The sequence below is a fragment of the Stegodyphus dumicola genome, chromosome 1 (genome assembly GCF_044657685.1).
Source record: "Stegodyphus dumicola isolate Sdum_Otavi_A_Nest chromosome 1, ASM4465768v1".
NCBI lineage: Eukaryota > Metazoa > Arthropoda > Arachnida > Araneae > Eresidae > Stegodyphus > Stegodyphus dumicola.
Window position 1 is genome coordinate 37,222,473 of NC_140768.1, and position 19,155 is coordinate 37,241,627.

The window sequence follows — 19,155 nt, forward strand, 5'->3', positions numbered from 1 at the left end:
ATGAATCTGTCAAAAATAATTTCTTTTCTGAGACTTCACTCATAAAATGTACTTTCATACCACATAGAATTAAAAAAATTTCATTAATTTGATAACTATACATATTTCAACCATATAACAATTAGCATATTAAATGTTCAACTAGCATCTGGCACTGCTTTATGATTAAGCATGTACTCTACTTTTTTCTCTAAATTACATTTGTTTTCTCAATGTAAATGTGATCAAGTACTGATATGAAATAGTTGATATGAATAGAACTGATGGGATAGTTTATTTGGAGGATTTTTACAAACATGAGAAAACATATCATTGCACTCTTATTTAATTATTTCCCATATGAACTGCTACAATGTTTTCTATCTTCAATAACAATCATCAAAGCCATCATTATTTTCATATATTTTTTATTTCTTAGGAAAATATGTACAGGGAGAATAGACTAGATATAATCAACTTGAGAATTAAAAAGAAACAATGGAAAACTGAAATGCATTATGTACTGGAGACAAAGCAAAACATTCACATCAATACAAAGATATTCCACAAGCACCACACAGATTGTTTGCAACATTAATTTCTACAAATGGAATGCTTTACTTGTGATTACTATATCAAATGGTACACGAAATGTGCATTACATAATGATAAAGCCATGGGGAATGTGATAAAAAATACATTTCTGGCAAATGACTACCTCGTATAAAAATAGCAAAAATCACATAACAAAAAACAGCTTCATTTCACAGCAAATATATTGTTTCTATATAAAACAATTACAGTGTAAAAAAGAGCACTGGTTATGTAAAAAAGGTATAAAAAGCAGAAAATACAGAGAGGCAGTGAGAAGCTTCACAGGCAATATTGGTTTCAGGAACATGTCCTACTTTGAAAACTTGGACAGCCTATTGCTGAAAATTGATTGAAATGTAGCCACTTCAGAGAGGTAATATGAGATCTTTGTACACTAGTAAAACATTATATTACTCATACATTAGTAAAACATTAAAAATAAAAATAAGGATTCCTATTAATAACAAGTATTAGTCAAAGTAAGTAAAGAATTAAGAATATGTGAGTTAAAACATACATGACAAAATGTTTTAAATAAAAAATACAAATAAATATAAAATGTCAAACTGGAAACCATGATTTTCACATAGTATTTTCTAACACATGAAAAAATTCATGAAAGTATTTTCTAAGACAACTATAAATCAAGAGAATCTGATGGCCAAGTAAAAAATATAAAAATCATATATTACTGAGAATAGAAGACAGTTTTCAAGGTACATTATTAAATATGATCAATTTTTATATTATCAATTACAGATACTGAATGCAAAATATACTATTTCATTAAAATTTAATATTTAAAATTATACATTAAAAAAAGATCAACAAATTAGTGATTAAGAATTACTGCAATTATCATCACACTTAAACTGTCTTTGAAGCAAGCTCATTGCTGAAGAGAGAACGTTTTCTACTTGTTTTCCCCTAAAGGAGTTAAATTTATAACATAACATAATAATTTTATACAATGATCACATCAAAGTATGGTTATTCAACAAGCATTTCATTTCCTCCTAATCTGGGTATGTTCAAGCATAACCCAGTTCATTTTGAATATTTCGTGAAATAAAATAAAAGCTGACAAATGACATTGAAAAAGTATGTTTGCATTTCCAATTAAGGCTATTTTATATCAAAACAAAAAATAAGGAGGTGATAAATATACTTTAAAGAGAGAAAGCAGCGATACGTAATTTTATCTACAGGCAAATTTTGAGCAACAGATAAAAACCTTTTTAAAAATAAAAAAATATTTAAAAAAACTGCTCATTACTTTATGACAGCTAGTCTTCTTCACAGAAATTTATAAAAAATAATTAGTCACTATATCAGATAGGGGGTTCTGTATAAAAGTTTAGGTAAATTCTGTTCCAAAAATTTGAGTTGCAATGAATAAATTATATTAGAGATCCCTTTATGAAAATTCATGCACTTACCAAAAAAATAAAAAGAATTAATTTCAAATATATTGTTCCCCTTAGTAGTTTATATTGGAATTCAATGTATATGATCAGCAAAAAGCTGGTCCATAATGGCCATAAGTTGTGATCTGAAAATCTTATTTGTCTGAGTTTGTACTGCTATTACTTTTCACAGTATCATTCACAAAATGTTTGCATGCATAGTTATGAAGTACATATAAAATATAATTAAATCTGGAGGAACTTCTATTAGGTTCATAAAATTATATGTTTTAATATAACATTTTATTAACTACCTAAATCTTCAAATGATCTTTTTTTTTATTTATACAAAAATTTAAATCTGCCTTCAGTTTAAATATAAAGTATTTTTTTAAAAAAATCTCTAATAATTATGGATTATTGCTTCAATAATTATGTTACAAAAATCTAGAAGTTCATCATATTTCATGTTTTCTTTTATTGCTTTCCTTACGTACATAAATAAAAAATATTCTTTTACATTCTATTAATGGATATTGAGCTAAGTATCATATGGGGAAAATACCCATGAAGCAAAATACTGACAAAGAAATATTTTTATGTATCATCTTTTTTCTTATGAAACTACTATTTACATAATTACTATTACAAAAGAGGAAGCCTTTAAGTTTACATATTACTATGTTCAAGCTGTAATATTAAAAGCATATAGTCTGATGAATGCACATATTAAACTTTATTTAGGTCTACCATCTTTCTACTATTAATGCACAGCATTAGAAAAAGTAAATTTTATAATTGTGCATCACATTCCATATTTACAATTACGATTTTGACAAAAGCAAATTCTGAATGAAATTACATCAGGTAAACACTATCTGAATTAAAATATATATTTATGTACATAATGCTTATTTTTTTATTTAATTCTATTTCATAAAGACTAAGTGAATGTTAAAGTAATTATGCTTTTACAACCAGATGAAAACAATGCAATACTTTTAAAATGTTAAAAAGCTGAAGAGAATAAAATTTTTCAATGAAATTCATAGACCTCCCTTCTGGAAAAAAAAAAAAAAAAAAAAAAAAAAAAAAAAAAAAAAAAAAATGCAGTTTTTACAACACATTTCTAACTAACTAAACCTCACAAAATTCAGTTACATTTCTATTACTGAAACAATTTTGAGTAAAGGTACAGCAAACAATCAAAGTTCTATATAATATGACATTAAATAATCTACATAATACAGCTATTTTAAACTGTTTTAGAACATTTTATTATTTAACATTTTCATATGTTAATTTATCAGAAAGGTGAAACCTATTACAGTTTAAAAAAAATTGAAGTACTTATATATTTAGCTGCAGACATGTCAAGATATGTTCAAGGTATAAAAATGTCAAAAAATGGGGGTCACATCTGCCCAATGCAGTAAATGAAAAAAATTACAAAGCAAATTATCTTTCATATGAAATGCCTTAGAAGATGAATGGTTAATTAAATTTTTTATAATTAGCATTCTTGCTATTACAGAAGACATTTGTTCATTTTCGAATTTATCAAATTAGTAGAAGAAATTACAAGAAATCTCACATTTTTTGCATACTTTCCAAATATAGAATGTATTTAAAATTCAATTTTAAAGCAAAATTTTTACTTCTCTCTATTTGCAAAAAAACGTAATTTTAACCGATTAAGATATTTACTGGACAAATCGTTTAAAAGGACATTATATCAAAGTGAGAGTTTAAATAATACAAATATTTTGAGAGGTTTTTCACTTACACATTTTACAATCAATTTTACTTTTTAAAATAATCTGTCAGCCAGCAACTTTGTTCGTAGTTTGGATAAACTGACAATAAAATTGTAGAAGTACTTTTATGCATTATTGCTGTTATTTACAAATAGATTGTTTAAACTTTCTAAAATAATTAAATCAAAACATTTTCTTGACAAACATATCCAGGATACATGAATTACCTAAAATGTGATACAAACTACTAAATTTAACAAGTAACAAATTTCATAACTTCGAAGAACTACAATCAGTACTATTCAGATCTCAGTACTATTCAACAATCACACTGGATGTCATTATCTATCAAGGTGCATAAAATATTGTTTGCATAAATCTTAACTCATATTCACACATCTTTGCCTTTTCATACACTTGTATGTTTTTCACAAAGAGCAAAATTTTATTTAGAATATTGTAATAGATTTGTGCTCCATAAAAGAAGGGGAAAAAAGGTTGGAGGAGAGAGGTTATCCACTGCACCCTGTGTACACATATATATGAAATATAAAATCCTGAGAAATGGGCAAATATCTGCCTTTGATTTGATCGAATCTCAGTTTTGGCATAGAACATATACTATACATATAATTTTTTTTCTGATAGCCTGTTGAAACTTAGATGGTCAACTTTTTAAAGAAAATAAATTTGCTCTAAATTAAGTACATAATTTCTATACCATAAAACTTGAATAGTTTCTCTTAATGCAAAAAAATATCATTCTAGTTTGTAATTATGCATTACAGACATAAAGTATGTGCAAGAAAGTGGGAAATCTCAAAAAATAAATCCTAAAAACTAACTTCATATAAAACTTTTAATCAGGTACACTGGATTAAATCAATATATTAAATAAGACAAGAAATGAATAATAATTTACAAAAAACTAAAGTTTAAGCAAGAATTTAGCACATGTATGAGCCATTCATTTGAAAAAATTGTTAAAAACTAAGCAAAATAAAAAACTGACAAAATTATACACATTGTCTATTAATACTCCTTTTTTAAAATGTATTCAAACAAATATTGTAGCATATATTATCACACATGTAGCTTTTATAGCATAATATATAAAATAAATTAAATTATTACACAACTATTGTAAAAGCAGTTGTATCCATAAGGAAATAAACTAATTTACTGCATGAACCCTCAGAATATTCAGTCATCCTTCTAAGACCAAACTTTTCTTTGCAACTGAAAATTTGGTTTATCATATGAAGGTATATTACATTTATATAAATTTGGTAAATATTTGTATGTGTTTCTAGTCAATTCTTCGAAATGAGAATCCCTCACATTATTATGTCTCCATCTTCATAATATATAATAATGCAAAGTATATATATATATGTAAAGAGTTTAAATATTTTCTCACAAGTTCTGAGCACTTGTATTTAATTTAAGCATTATATGATTAATGCATCATTAATTGCTGTTGAAGTATGAAAATTTTGATCACTACTGTATATATTATCCATTGTTTATTAAGCATTATTTTTATGATATTTTATATGACATTAAATACATTTTGTTTAAATTTGCAAATGTTTTCATGGCATATGCAAATGTCATGGACTTAAATCTTACATTTATTTTTGGTATAATGTATGTTTACTAATTATCTTTTTATTTAATAAATCTTATTAAAATATTTTGCTCAATTCTGTTACCCATGAAAATAAAATATCATTGTGACTACTAGTTACTTGGCTATTAGTATTATTATTATTAGACAATATTATTATTTATACTATTCATATGATGATTGTTATTACTAACTGAATATTTTAATGACTTTTTCACTACATTTCTGATGTCACAAGGTATGTTTTACCAAGAAAGCTTTTCTGTAGCATTACATTTTAACTCATACTTTTGAATTTTAATCTTTTCAAGCATTTTAAACCTACTATTTAGATTGTTTGAAAATGGCAAATCATGTGAGGGCTATCTGCCGAAGTGAAGGGATACCTTCATGGTAGACATTTTTAAGAGAAATTGGCTCATACATATGGGGAAAACTGCAAAAACTAATCTTGCAACTAGCCCATTCACCTAAGATCAAATACCAGCAATCAGCAGACCAACCACTTGGCTGCTGATCACACCTTTAAACTTACTGATAAGATTATAGTTTTGTTTCCCATACCACTACATTATTGTAATCTTTTTATTATTACAGTCAAATGACAAATCCAAAGAAATACACAAAATTTCTTGAATTGAATTTTCTAACACTAAATTTTATTGATGAATGATCATGGACTCATCATTTTTAAGTCCAAACTGATCTAAACGAGTCCTTTTTTTTTTTTTTTTTTTTTTTAATGGATATAGATTATTTGTGCAGCAGGAAAAGGGACATGCTGAAACTATTCACGAGTTCTCATTTAAATGAGACACAGCCCAACGACAGCAGAGTGAATAAGACCATTTAAATACTAATACCACATACTAGGTTCAAGATCAAGCTCAATTCATGGGGCTTTCATGGTTTTCCTCATACCTAAACATCTCCTATGACAAATAATTAAGGAGAACTTTTATGACAATTAGCAATATGAAACTAATATTCATACAGCTGTCAAAAATGTTTTGTCGTTTATTTCTATTAAACACAAATATCAAAGAAATTTACTTTAAACATGAAAAATCAGCTCCAATCAAGAGTTCAAACTTTAAAATTTGGAGAACTTCACAGGAAAGTTTATATCAGTGGATTTAGTTACTCTGGCAAGTGAATAGTTCATTATACTTATTTGACACGACAAACTAACACATAAGAGTTAGAATTAATAATAGTTTCTGCATTTGCTTGATCTTGTTATTAGATGTATTTTCTTTGTAAAGAAAAGAAAAAGGAAATTAATAATTAAAAAACATAAATACACTGCTTTAAATAAATAAATTTAAAAACATTTTATGAGAAAATTGTATTTTGAAACTTCTATCTTTGTAGACTTTTTTAAGCTTAACAAGACACAATATACAGGAAAATAAGTACTTCCAACATCTAAGAGGTTAGCAAGTATGCTCAGCATTATTGAAAATGCAATGGAACTTATCACATGCAAGGATACACAAAAAAGGGGGGATCACACCCCAAATGCACTTGCTTATATAAATTAACTGTAACACAAACATTTTAATATCTATCTAATAATTCATACACATATAAATCAAAAAATTATTAGCTTTCAATAGTCATTTTTTGTTCAAAACAAAAAAACAACTTGATTTACTATATAAATTTTCCTTCCTGCATCTAATTAAATCACACAGATCACCAATTTGCACAACACACAAATTAGGGAACAATAAATCTAAATCAATTTTATAATCATCAATTTAATCACAAATAGATTTCTATGTTCTACATTAATTTATTCCTTAAATATATATACAATGTAATACTGTAGATAATACTGAATACTTTATATTATTATTAAAAAAATTGAAAGACGATTACAGAGAATGTTTTGTGAATAACTCTTCTTATTTCAATCATAATGTAATTTTATACATTGGATTAAAAATTATACAAATTAAAAGTTCAATATTTCAGTTACAATTTTGATATTTTTTGTTATCACACGTGCATTTAAAATGCACTAAAATTTTATAAATGCAAAGTGAAATGCAAAAGACTTTATGAGATGATGATTCTTGCCATTAAAATATTAAAGTATACAAGCATAACACTGAAATGTAAAAACTAAGTGGGCGGGCAATTTTTTATGACATGTTTTTATTAACAAATTTACTTTAGCTTTAAGGATTAGACTTACTAGTTTGTAAACCTTAATATACACATTGCATTTTTAATTACAGTATAACATTCAAAACAACAGTTAAATGTGCACCTTAAAGAATGTAAGAATAGCACTTTCAACAGTAACATTTATTTAAAAATTGTTACAGTGTAAAAATGCAACAAAAAATTTAATTATGATCTGCATTAAAACGAAGTTTTTTAACACAAGATAAAATTAAAGATCAATCATACTTTCTATAAAACAAATAATATTAAGTCACATGCTTTTATTATTCATTTTAAGAGTTTAAATGCAATTAACCCCTTCTTGGTCGGCGTCACATCTCAAACGTTCGTCATTTTGGACCCATAAGGTTGGCATTGCATGCCATATGATGAAGTGAAAAATTCATGCGTTGAAACTGAATTTGTTGCTACTCATACGTTGCTGTAAATTCTGCAATTATTTTTGTGTTTCTGAATATTGCTAAGAGAGAGTGCTACTAGCCCTAGTTTCTTCATAATTTTTGCAGTGAGATTTGCAACCTTGAATATCTGTTATTGAATATCTGCATAATATCTGTTAGAATTTCAACTCAAAAAACATTCAAGATAGTTTTTATATTTATAGCTAATATTTTTTTGATAAAGTAACCAAAAAAAATTTTTTTTTGATTAGATTTGTGATTTTGGTTTTGTGATAAATGTGGTTTTTACACTCTGATGTCCAAGGCAGGTTGTAAAGTTCTTTTAACAGTAAGGATGGAAATCCATTTTCTAAAGCATTTTTTACGTAATTTTAATAATTACTTTTATGTAGATATTTATATTAAATACATCAAAACAATAGAGTTAATAAATAATCACACTGTATTTTTTTCAATTTAAAATTTGGGTGAACTGCAGGGAAAACTGGTGATCAGTGGATGGGATATCATATATTTGACCACCATCCATCAAAAACTGCTTACTGTCAAAAATATTTTGCATTGTCGAATTTAGGATAGAACACACATTAATTTTTAACAATTAAAAAAAATGCTTTTTTGGGGGTCAGAAGTTCGGAAAAAAAATCTGACCAAGAAGGGGTTAAAGTCATATGGTTGTGCTTGTGTAAAGCTTCATTAGAGTTATTAACAGAACCAAAATTAGATATAGTATCAGAAAAAAATAATCTATTGAATTAATAATTAAAATTTAATTAACCTTAGTTCATATTTTAACTTGTAAGATTTCAGCATATGATTAATCAATCAAAAAATGCTTTTTAACCTAAATGCTTTTTACTTTAAAAGTTTTCATGATTATTTTTGGCACAATGTATTGTAAGGAAGACATTTTACCACTCTCTCGTTATTTTTGCTATCGGTCAGTTCTAGACTGCTTTATAATTCAGATGCTGAAAGCACATTTGCTTTATGAAATCAGCTGTTGAAAAAGTAAAACTGAAATTTTCACTGTATTATTAATAGTAGCATAATTTCAATTACATTACTATAAAAACAAATTACAGTAAATTTTTCAAACTAGTTTAGAAATAGGAAGAATAGAAGTGGCAAGTGAAAAGGGAATACTTCATACTAATAAAATAAACAAAGATTTCTTTGGCTTTAGCCTCTGATTTTTTAATGCCGTAGACAAACCAGAAGGATGAGAATTCATATGCATATTTTTCCAAATATTGTCCCTTTCCCAAAAGAGGTTTATGAGGAAAAACTGCATCTGCTTTTTTTAAATTTTAATTATGACATCACAAAAAGCTCAGTCTTAGCATACAGCGCATTTCCCCCCTTTTTTCAAATCTGAAACATTTTATAGCATGAGTTACAATTAACTTTCTCATCTTTTTTAATAAATGCATTATTTCATAGATAAAAATTATTTTGCCTGCATTTTATATATATAAGAAAGCAATTATAGACACTTTTTAGATATAATAGCATAATCATATGAAGATGGATAAAAAATTCAAAATGATCAATTATTCAATAAATTAGTTAACAGCCATATATTGTTGTAAATGCCGCCATTTGGCACGGTGATAGGACAGCCAGCTGCCACAGCCAGTGTTGGACCCAGGCTTCATAAGAGACATGGATATTTGTATAGCATTTAGAGATATGAGAATGCTCGAAATACTGTTAAGCCCAAAGCTGCTTTTGGGAGGTTTGTGGTAGGGAAAGAAGAGTAGGAATCTCTTGGATCCATCCCCCTAAAGGTGTTCTTCATCAAAATAAAGATTGAATAGCACAAATTCCTCACTCAAAAAGTGCCCAAGGCCTTAGCCAACAACATGCACAACATTTTCTCTCTTGACCACACTGAATTCTAAACTTTGTTCAGATCAGGAGGATAAGTCGCAACATTGTAAGGAATTTGAATTTCAATTCAGCAAGACAAATTCTTATAAATGATATTGCAAAAGATTTGCATTTTAATATTTTAATTAAATAATTGTCATTTTAGACAATTATTTAATTAAAATATTAAATAATTGCCATTTTAGACAATACTACTCTGGAGTTAAAAAACTAGTTCAAATCATCAATCACAACTAGGAAATAAATGCCTTGGCATTGATACAAACTTAAAAGTATTCTAATGGATCAAAAATTTTTTGCTTTGCATATGAAGAATAATTTTTGAGAAACGCTTAATTAGATTAGAAGTCCCTTTAGTACAGTTTTTTTCTTGTGAATTGTTTACCTTGTTGATCTTATTCACGTGGAAAATGTGCTATTATGCCCATTATATTGCATCATTCATTTATTTATCTAATCAAATAATTCTGAGATTTAGTATCAACCAAAAATAAACCACAGCATCAGTTACAAGCAAGCAATATTCTACGCACAAATTTTATCAATTCTTCTTAGATGTAAAGATCAAGTCAAATTTTCTAATTTTTAGAACTGTTTTAACTATTACACATTTCCTTAATATTTAACATTTTATATAACTTACTATTAAAAACAATCTCATTTCATTTCAGATAGAAAATCTGACTCGAAAGAAATAGTGATTAAATCTATTTTCATATTAAAAAACGTCAGCATAAAAAATGCTTGAAAATGGGGTAAGTATGCTTTTAAACTAAAAAAAATCAAGTACAGCTATTTTTTCCTAATAGTATTTTAGAAATTTTGAACAATGAAACACTTAAATTTGATAAGCAGGGATTAATACTCAACTCTATCATATGTTATTTAATCAAGACTAAGTATGCAAGAGCATTCCCATCATTTTGAAGGAGAAGAAAAGTCTCTGCTTATAGCTAGCTATACATTTTATGCTACTATGTTTTGTCAAAATGAGCAACTTTTTTACAGTAAATATACAAACGTTTTACGGTAAGTGTCGCTTAATGTGATCCCATTTATCCATGACTATTTAGTAACATTAAACGAAAGCAAACAAATAAAAAAAGGTTCTTCAAAATAGCAATGGTGTTCAAGTAATTTAACATAAATATAACCAGAAGCATATTATCACATCATTTTAATCAGGAAAATGCAAAAATTTGTTTATGAACTTTTCACAATGTCTTTAATGCAAAAGTTCATTTACGAACTGCTCATAACACTTCTGGAAATTATTTGACCAATGCTAAACTCCTAATCATAATTCTTGGTGCACATCCCTTGCTGAAAGAAAACATGCCAATCTAAAATTAAAAAGTAGGCAGAAGGTGGAAAAGATGGCAAAGATGTTTTCACAGATTCCTCTCCAGAAGCAAGAAAAAGAGGGCAAAAATGAAGCTGAATTCCTCCCCTCCAGAAGAAGAATGACCTGTGTCTGATTAACCACAAAAGCATACAGTTATTTAAATCTATGCCAAACTAAAGTTGCTTTTTTGTTAAATTTTAAATGTTGATTAACACTGAAAACGTGCTTTTTGTTAACTTAGCAACATATCTCTGTCACTTGCCAATTTTTTAAATCTATTTTGACCTCAACTGAGAATTTTACTTCAGTTTAAAAAAATTTATTCTATAATATTTTGATCATATTAACAAAATTGTTGATTACAGTAAGTGAAGTATTTTGCATATTTTCATATAAAAACATGCGTTACTTTGACAATTCAAGAACAATATATAAGAGATATCATTAACCGGCATCTACTGTAGTAACTCATCACTTATATATTAATGATACATCTCAAAATATCATGCACTTATGAAAACAGCAATGCCATAAATGCATTACAAAATTTTTAAAAAATAATTCTAATGCTAATGAAAATAGAGGGGACAATTCAAAGGCTAACATAAATATTACAACAAGTATTATAATATATTCAGCTATACATAAATTTATAATTTATTATACAGTTCAATGGCAGATAAGTAATGTTTATGGGGAGTTGATATAAACAAAATCATGTTTGCACTATTTTAACTTTTTTTTTCGGGGGGGGGGGGGAGGCTGATTTGGTTAACAAATTACACGTTTAACATAAAATCTAAGACGGGCAATAATAAGCATTGAGCATTTGAAATTTAAATAGACTGCATTTGCTACAGTAATTTCATTCACAATGACAATAAAACATAAAAATTAATCTTCCTCTCCCACATATAACAACACTGCCATAAAAAGGACAATCGTAAAAAATCATTATTGCTGCTATGATAATTACCAATGAATCAAGTATACCATATTATCTCCCCCCTAAAAGTAGTGAAATAAAAAAAGGGGGTTATAGAGTAAATGCTAAACATATTGCCAAAGGCCATATATATATATATATTTCACATAAATATTCTTAACATTTTGTTCAACAACCTTATTATTCACCGGTATTTTTGACACAGTATTTCAGAGTATAATGCTACATCTAGCAGTTACCAAAAAATTTAAGTTATATTAATGCAACAGTTGTAAATTTGCATAGAATATTAGCCATATCATGAATAAATTCATTCTGACAGCAATACATACATATATACATCACACTAATTACCTACAAAAAGTTCGTACATTAAAATATCCCACTTTGAATGAAAATGATACTATACTGCTTTATGGAATTTAACAAGCAATCAGCCACTGTATATTTTTTATGCACACAAATTTTAAAAATCTTTTTTAACATGTTGACTGCTGTGCACATTTTACGTAGTTGCTCTTAGCGCTAACATGAATTTTTTATTATGCGATGTATATTATGTTGAAATATTATTTACAGAAGATAAGGTGATATATACAATTGTGTTTAATCTATTTTTTGTGACCTCGGGGGTCACGACCCCCGAGGTGCTGCACACCATTTTTGAGATTTATTGCTCTTCAAACCATTATTGAAACAATGGCATTATTTAAAAATTTATCAGTACTGATATTTATTCTAATTACCTATTTTTACTATGGGTTGCATCGCCGGTGGCCCCCACGGCGCTAGTTAAGTCAAGTGCTGGCCACTGGTGACCCCCACAGCAGTCAACTGTTAAGCAACTTTCCAAAAATTAAAAATATAAGGATATTTCATGTTACAACCTCAAGTTTTTTACTGTTTAATATGCAGATCTTCTGTTAATTTAAATGCACGTTATAGAAAAAGCTCATATCTGAATTCAAATTTGGGGCAAGGGTCTAAAGGATTATAAATTATATATATTGACAGCTATACTTATAAAATGTTTAGTAAATTGTTTTCAACAAAATATAAAATATACATGGGGGGAAAAATACATTCAAAATAAATTCCTTAAAACGAAACTCTACTTAGAATGCTTAGCTTGGTATATTTAAATTCATTCATTATGGGAGAAACCTGAAATTATATAACAAGCCATAAAATGTCTAAAATTTCAAAAATAAATCCTAATACTTTGAAGATTGTACATGAGTGAAATTACAGTACAAATCGTTTTACCAAGCAGGATATTCAAATGCTGCCTCATGTACTGCTTTATCCTTTGAATAAGAATTTCTTGAATGCTTACATAGTTACACTTCTATTTACAGAAAAATAGAAACTAAATTTTTCTTTTCTGAAATGCAAATATAAGAAGCAGAAAGTAAAATCAACGTTATTTTATTACTCTGAGGTGTTATTTTTATCTTAAATCAGAGCACAACTGCACAACATTAAATATTAAATCTAGCTTTTCTCAGTTATTTATAAATAATATGTTTTAACAGTTTTTTGGTATAACACTTAATAACAAACTTATTGCACTCATACATGAAATTTTTCTTAAAACCATACGTTAATTCCAAACAAATTTAAGAACAGAAATATATGACTTCCTTACATAATTTGTAAAATATGTAAAGAAGTCAGTGTATTTCATATAATATGAAAATAATTAAAACGAAGAATTTTCTTTGTAGTCTCTAATTTATGCTCCAGATTAAATCCCACACCGTAAGGTACTGAAAAGGTTTACTTATCACAGCAAAATAATAAATATTAATTGAACGTATTTTTTAATCTTTATTCAAATGGAGCTTTTTTTTTTTTTTTTTTTTTTTTTTTGCAGGTATCACATAAAAAACCACATAATGATATGAGTAAAAAGGATCATAAAAATTTTACAATTAAATTATAAATTAATTGCTTTTCACCATAAACTCATCTAATAATTTTGAATTCACAAATAAAAACAAAAGCAAAGCTAATATTAAAGAATTCAATAAAAACACATGGGTAACAAAAATATTTAAAGTACTTTAACAAAATGTTAAAAAAGATAACAAAAAATTTGAGGCTATACTGAAAAATACTTTTCTCTATAGTCTCTTTTAAAAAACTAAATCAGTATTGGAATATAACTTTTTCATACTATTTAATTATAACAAATATTTCACACACACACACAAAAATTCACTGGATTAATATTAAAAAATTCCAAATAAGGGATCTGACACTTAACAATTAGTGGGTGAATTAAGAATTATGCAGAATTTGCAGTATGAAATTTGCTACAGAATCTAAATTGATGTGATGTCATGTTACATAAAATTATACGTATATGTTTTCACAAATAATTTTTTTTAAGTAATTAAGAAAAAATATTTGATTACATTTACCTCCTCCTCCCCCCAAAAAAGTGTTTTTATTTTATCAGCTCCAGTACAGGACTGAGATATTATTTATAAGAAATAAAATTCAGTTAATTTTGACCCCAAAATAGATTCAGATAGGGTATGAGAACTTATCTTTTTCAAAAATTTTTCACACACTATTCTCCATAGTAGGTTAAATGCTTACTTCGACAAAACGAAATCTTTTATTTTTGTACCCACTAAAAGAAAAGCCTCAAATTTATACTCAACAAAATTTAAATTCCATACTTTTATACACACACATAAAAAAATAAACAATATATGAATAAAACAATTATTACACATATGCAAAAGCTGACAAAATATTCTTATGACACAAGCAATCATATCAGAAATATTCTCGAAGAATAAACTAATTCTAGTATGACCAGACATTCACTTTGGTCTCACACAAGTAAGCTCTTTATATGTCTAGGTGTGGCTTCATCATTTAAATGCTTTGTGGTGTACCTGTAGAGAGAATAATAATTCTAGAATTAAAATGTACAAAGTATCTTTGTTTTCAGGGCTGTGGAGTCGGTAGGAAAAATGACCAATTTTGACTCCTGGAATTTTAAAGATTCCGACTCCCTCATATATATATGTGTGTAAACACATACGAAGTAAAAGATGCTGCAGAATAAAATTGATAGCAAATTATTTATATTAATTAGCATTTATTATGAAATGAAAAAACTGGAATTAGTTATTTCTGAAAAACAGCACAGCTTCAGCAAGATCTTCTTTGTTGGAAGACCATAAATCCAATTTGATAAACTTCACAGCTGAGAAGAGTCTTTCCACACTAACATGAGTAGCAGGAAGAGCTGTTACTGTTAGAGCTACTTCTTTTAATGTTTAAGGATAGATTTTTATATGTTCTAAAAGAGGCGTCTTGCAAGCGCAATCATATTTCTCTATTTCTTCAAAGTCTGTGTAGAAATCCTGTTTGCATGTTTTCATTTTTGTATCTAAAGGCTCTTGGTTCTTTATTTTCATTCGCTTTGCCTTAGCTTTGCTTTCAATATTATACAAAAATATTTCTCAAAATCTAATTCATCACTGAAAGAGGATGATAGAGACTCAGTTGCAATGTCTGCAGTTTGACTGTCCTGATTTTAATATTCGAATTGTTCTGAAAATAATTTCATTCTTATTGAAAGTTCATAGATGGCTTTCTTTGCCTTTTCAATTTGTTCGTCATCCAATAAAATTCAATATTTTGGATCTACATATATTGAACTTGGCAAGATCTCAATGTCTAGCAAACTAGTTTCTTTTTTCTTCATTGAAGAAATGATTCCTTCTGCAATTAACCCTCCATTTCAGAAAGAACAAACACCACATTCTTCCATTCTCGCCTCCTGTTAATTCTTCAGATTGTAGCTTTTTTGTGGCTATATGCTGTGTAGAAAGAAGTTTCCAGTTCTGAAAGATCATTCCACAGCTTTTGTGTTAGTGAAACATTAGGATTATCTACATCTTGTAAAAAAGTTCTTAATTCTAATAACCACTATATTATCAAATATGTACTTCCTCATCACGTTGCTTGATCAATAACTGCTCCTTTTCCTAAGAATGGTGTAAATTTTGGGAGTTCTTGCTGCTATCGCTGCTGCTGTATATTTACCAGTGAGATTTGTAACTAAATGAATCAGTTTAATCACTGATGGCAAATATCACATCCATTTGCCTCCCTCATATATTTATTTATTAATATGTCAACAAAATAAAAAAATAATTATTTACTAATGTATGTAGTCCATAAATAAAAATAATAACTCAGTTTGTCATTAATTTATTTTCAATTCACTTTAATTTCATTTTAAATTCAAACTGTCCAACAAAAACTGGAGTCGGAGTCAACCCGTTTTTAGCGACTCCAACTCCGACTCCTTTTACTCCAAAATCTGCACAACTCCGATTCCAACTCCACAGCCCTATTCATTTTATGTTAATAATAAATTGAAAAAAAAAAAAAAAAATCTGAAATGTTTCAGATTTTAAATTACGTCCAAAGGGGCGTTTTTTAACATTTTGTGTGTTACCTTTCTTTATTAAATATCATGGTCCTCGCACTTAAACCATAAGATCCAGTGCAACAGCAATATCGCAAAATAGTTTTAAAATGAGCATATCTTTAGAATTTCCGATACAGAGACTCACGCGCTGGAGATAAAAATGTTTTTTCTGCACAACGTTGCCATTGCTCGCTTTGAAATCCTTGAGTTTGTTAATCAAAAATTCGTCAAAGTTTTAAAAAATAGGAAATCGATCATAAAACAAATTTCAAATTTGGTCTTCCACATGCTCATATTCATTGGAGGATTATGTTATTCAAAATTCGATGACTCTATGTACCGTTGTTTTATCACAATATAGAATAAGAAATATACATACATTTATGCAGATTTTTCATTATTTAATTTCTTCAAATATAATGCAGGACTCTAACATTTTGTGGCAACAGTTTGAAAAGTGAACCGACATTTATGAGTCCAACGCAAAATGCCAAAACGAAACTAATAGTCCTTCGGGATTCAAATCCCTTTGGACTAATTATAAACTTAACTCTGATCAAAATCCTGAAAATGCATTTTTTGCTGTTTTCATTTTACATCTACCATCTGTACTTACATATTAGTGCAACCACTTTGGCACAGTTCAATGATTTTTTATAATAGAAAGAATAATGACTTACAATACATATATTACAAGTATATCTCTCTATATATTTATTACACATATGTTGTTTATGTTTTAATTAAATAGTCATTCTGAAAATCACTCAATAAACCTAATAACAAGCTGATAAACAACTGAACGTAGAAAACTTTATCTATGATAAAAAAAAATATTGTTTTAGCCGTTCATTTTTCAATGTGTGGCATGTTAGTTGCATAATTAGCAAGTCCAATGTCTCGTATCCTGTGTCAAAAAAATCTTAAAGCCCGCAAAAATTGAAAAATTTTAAACTTTGTGGTGAATACAACAAAAATACACCAAGCAATGAAAATCTTACCACTGCAGTTTAGAACGAGATTTGAAATCATTTCCAAAATCCAGCTTTTTTTTTAAAGGGGGAAAAAATTCAGCTTGCAAAATATTAAGTCTTTCTTCCCTACTTCTGAATATTTTACTTTGTTTTGTTACTTTAATGTCTTTCTAGATAAGACAAAGTTCCACAGATCATGTCCAAAATGGCTTTTACTTATTTGCTATTCACACTGCTATCTTCTGCCAATTTTGAAGATCATTATACAATTGCTGCTACTGTCATTTTTGCTGTCTCAAATTTACATATTAAATAATATTCATGATTAAAATAAATAAATAATGGAAAAACTATTGCTTCTAAAATTACATAACTTTTAATGTGTAAGATATAAGTCATACATATAATTAACTATTAAGACTCAAAGCCTGACATTTGGCTGAAGGAATCCTGAAGCTCACAACACCAGGCAGTTAGAAACTTTGTAGGTAACATGCATATGATTAACCCATTAATAGCATAGTATTTTGATCTGCTCATGAAACCCGTATTTAAACAGTTTCTGCTAGCTAAATTCTTATACTTAAGTCTCTGTTTTCATAAATATTTACATTATTAAAGAAAACAAGAAAGCAAAATGTTTTAAATTATAATCTAATATGTACTAAATGACAAAAAATCTCATGTCTGGATAAGGGCAGTCATGCCACTCAAGATGTTAACTATATTTTTTTGCTTAATTCTAACTTCTCGTGTAAATTTCACTTTGTACCGCTAAAACCAGAGACTGAAATCAAAACTCTTAAAATTTCAAGACCTAGGAAATAGGAAGTTTGCATGTGATTTGTGCATATACACATATTGAATGATTGGTATAAAGTAATCATTTCTGTGAAATTGAATCATTGTGCTTTACTATAAAATAATTATTCTCATATCATTTGAACTTTTTTTTTCTTTCTTTATCTTTAAAGATATCATCCTGATTTCGAAAGTCACTGCATAGTTGTTTTTATTCTTACTTTCTCAATTTTTGAAGAATAGGATGCCAACAGATTTGCATATTTAAGCATATCTAAAAATCAAAATAAACGTTGCATGCAAGTGTGTTTGCTAAAAGTGTGAAAATTTGCGTAGTGTTAGCAACAATGAAAATAATTATTCATCATATCCGACACTATATTAATAATAAACAATACTTTCATAATAAAGATTTCCAAAATGTGCCTTTATAAAAAGAACTGAGAGAACATCATCTATAGTTGTTTTTATTCTTACTTTCTCAATTTTTGAAGAATAGGATGCCAACAGATTTGCATATTTAAGCATATCTAAAAATCAAAATAAACGTTGCATGCAAGTGTGTTTGCCAAAAGTGTGAAAATTTGCGTAGTGTTAGCAACAATGAAAATAATTGTTCATCATATCCGACACTATATTAATAATAAACAATACTTTCATAATAAAGATTTCTAAAAATGTGCCTTTATAAAAAGAACTGAGAGGACATCATCTATAAGGCAATAATTCTGATTTATATTAAATAGTTTTTCTCTTAAAAATAATTAAAAA

At 27.6% G+C, this 19,155-nt stretch overlaps 1 protein-coding gene across 3 annotated transcripts in view; it reads right to left on the reverse strand.

Annotated features, from left to right (window-relative positions):
* The window catches only part of LOC118186160 (CYFIP-related Rac1 interactor B-like), a 65,002-nt gene that overhangs the window by 7,864 nt on the left and 37,983 nt on the right, over positions 1-19,155 (reverse strand). Inside the window, exon 10 of one of the 3 annotated variants that reach the window (XM_035356220.2) lies at positions 391-15,059. The exons of the other annotated variants lie outside the window; for them this stretch is intronic. Within the exon in view, the coding sequence (XP_035212111.1) occupies positions 14,996-15,059 (64 nt within the window). The 3' untranslated portion in view covers positions 391-14,995. Of the gene's footprint in view, positions 1-390; positions 15,060-19,155 lie in introns of those variants that run through there. 3 annotated transcript variants of the gene reach the window in all.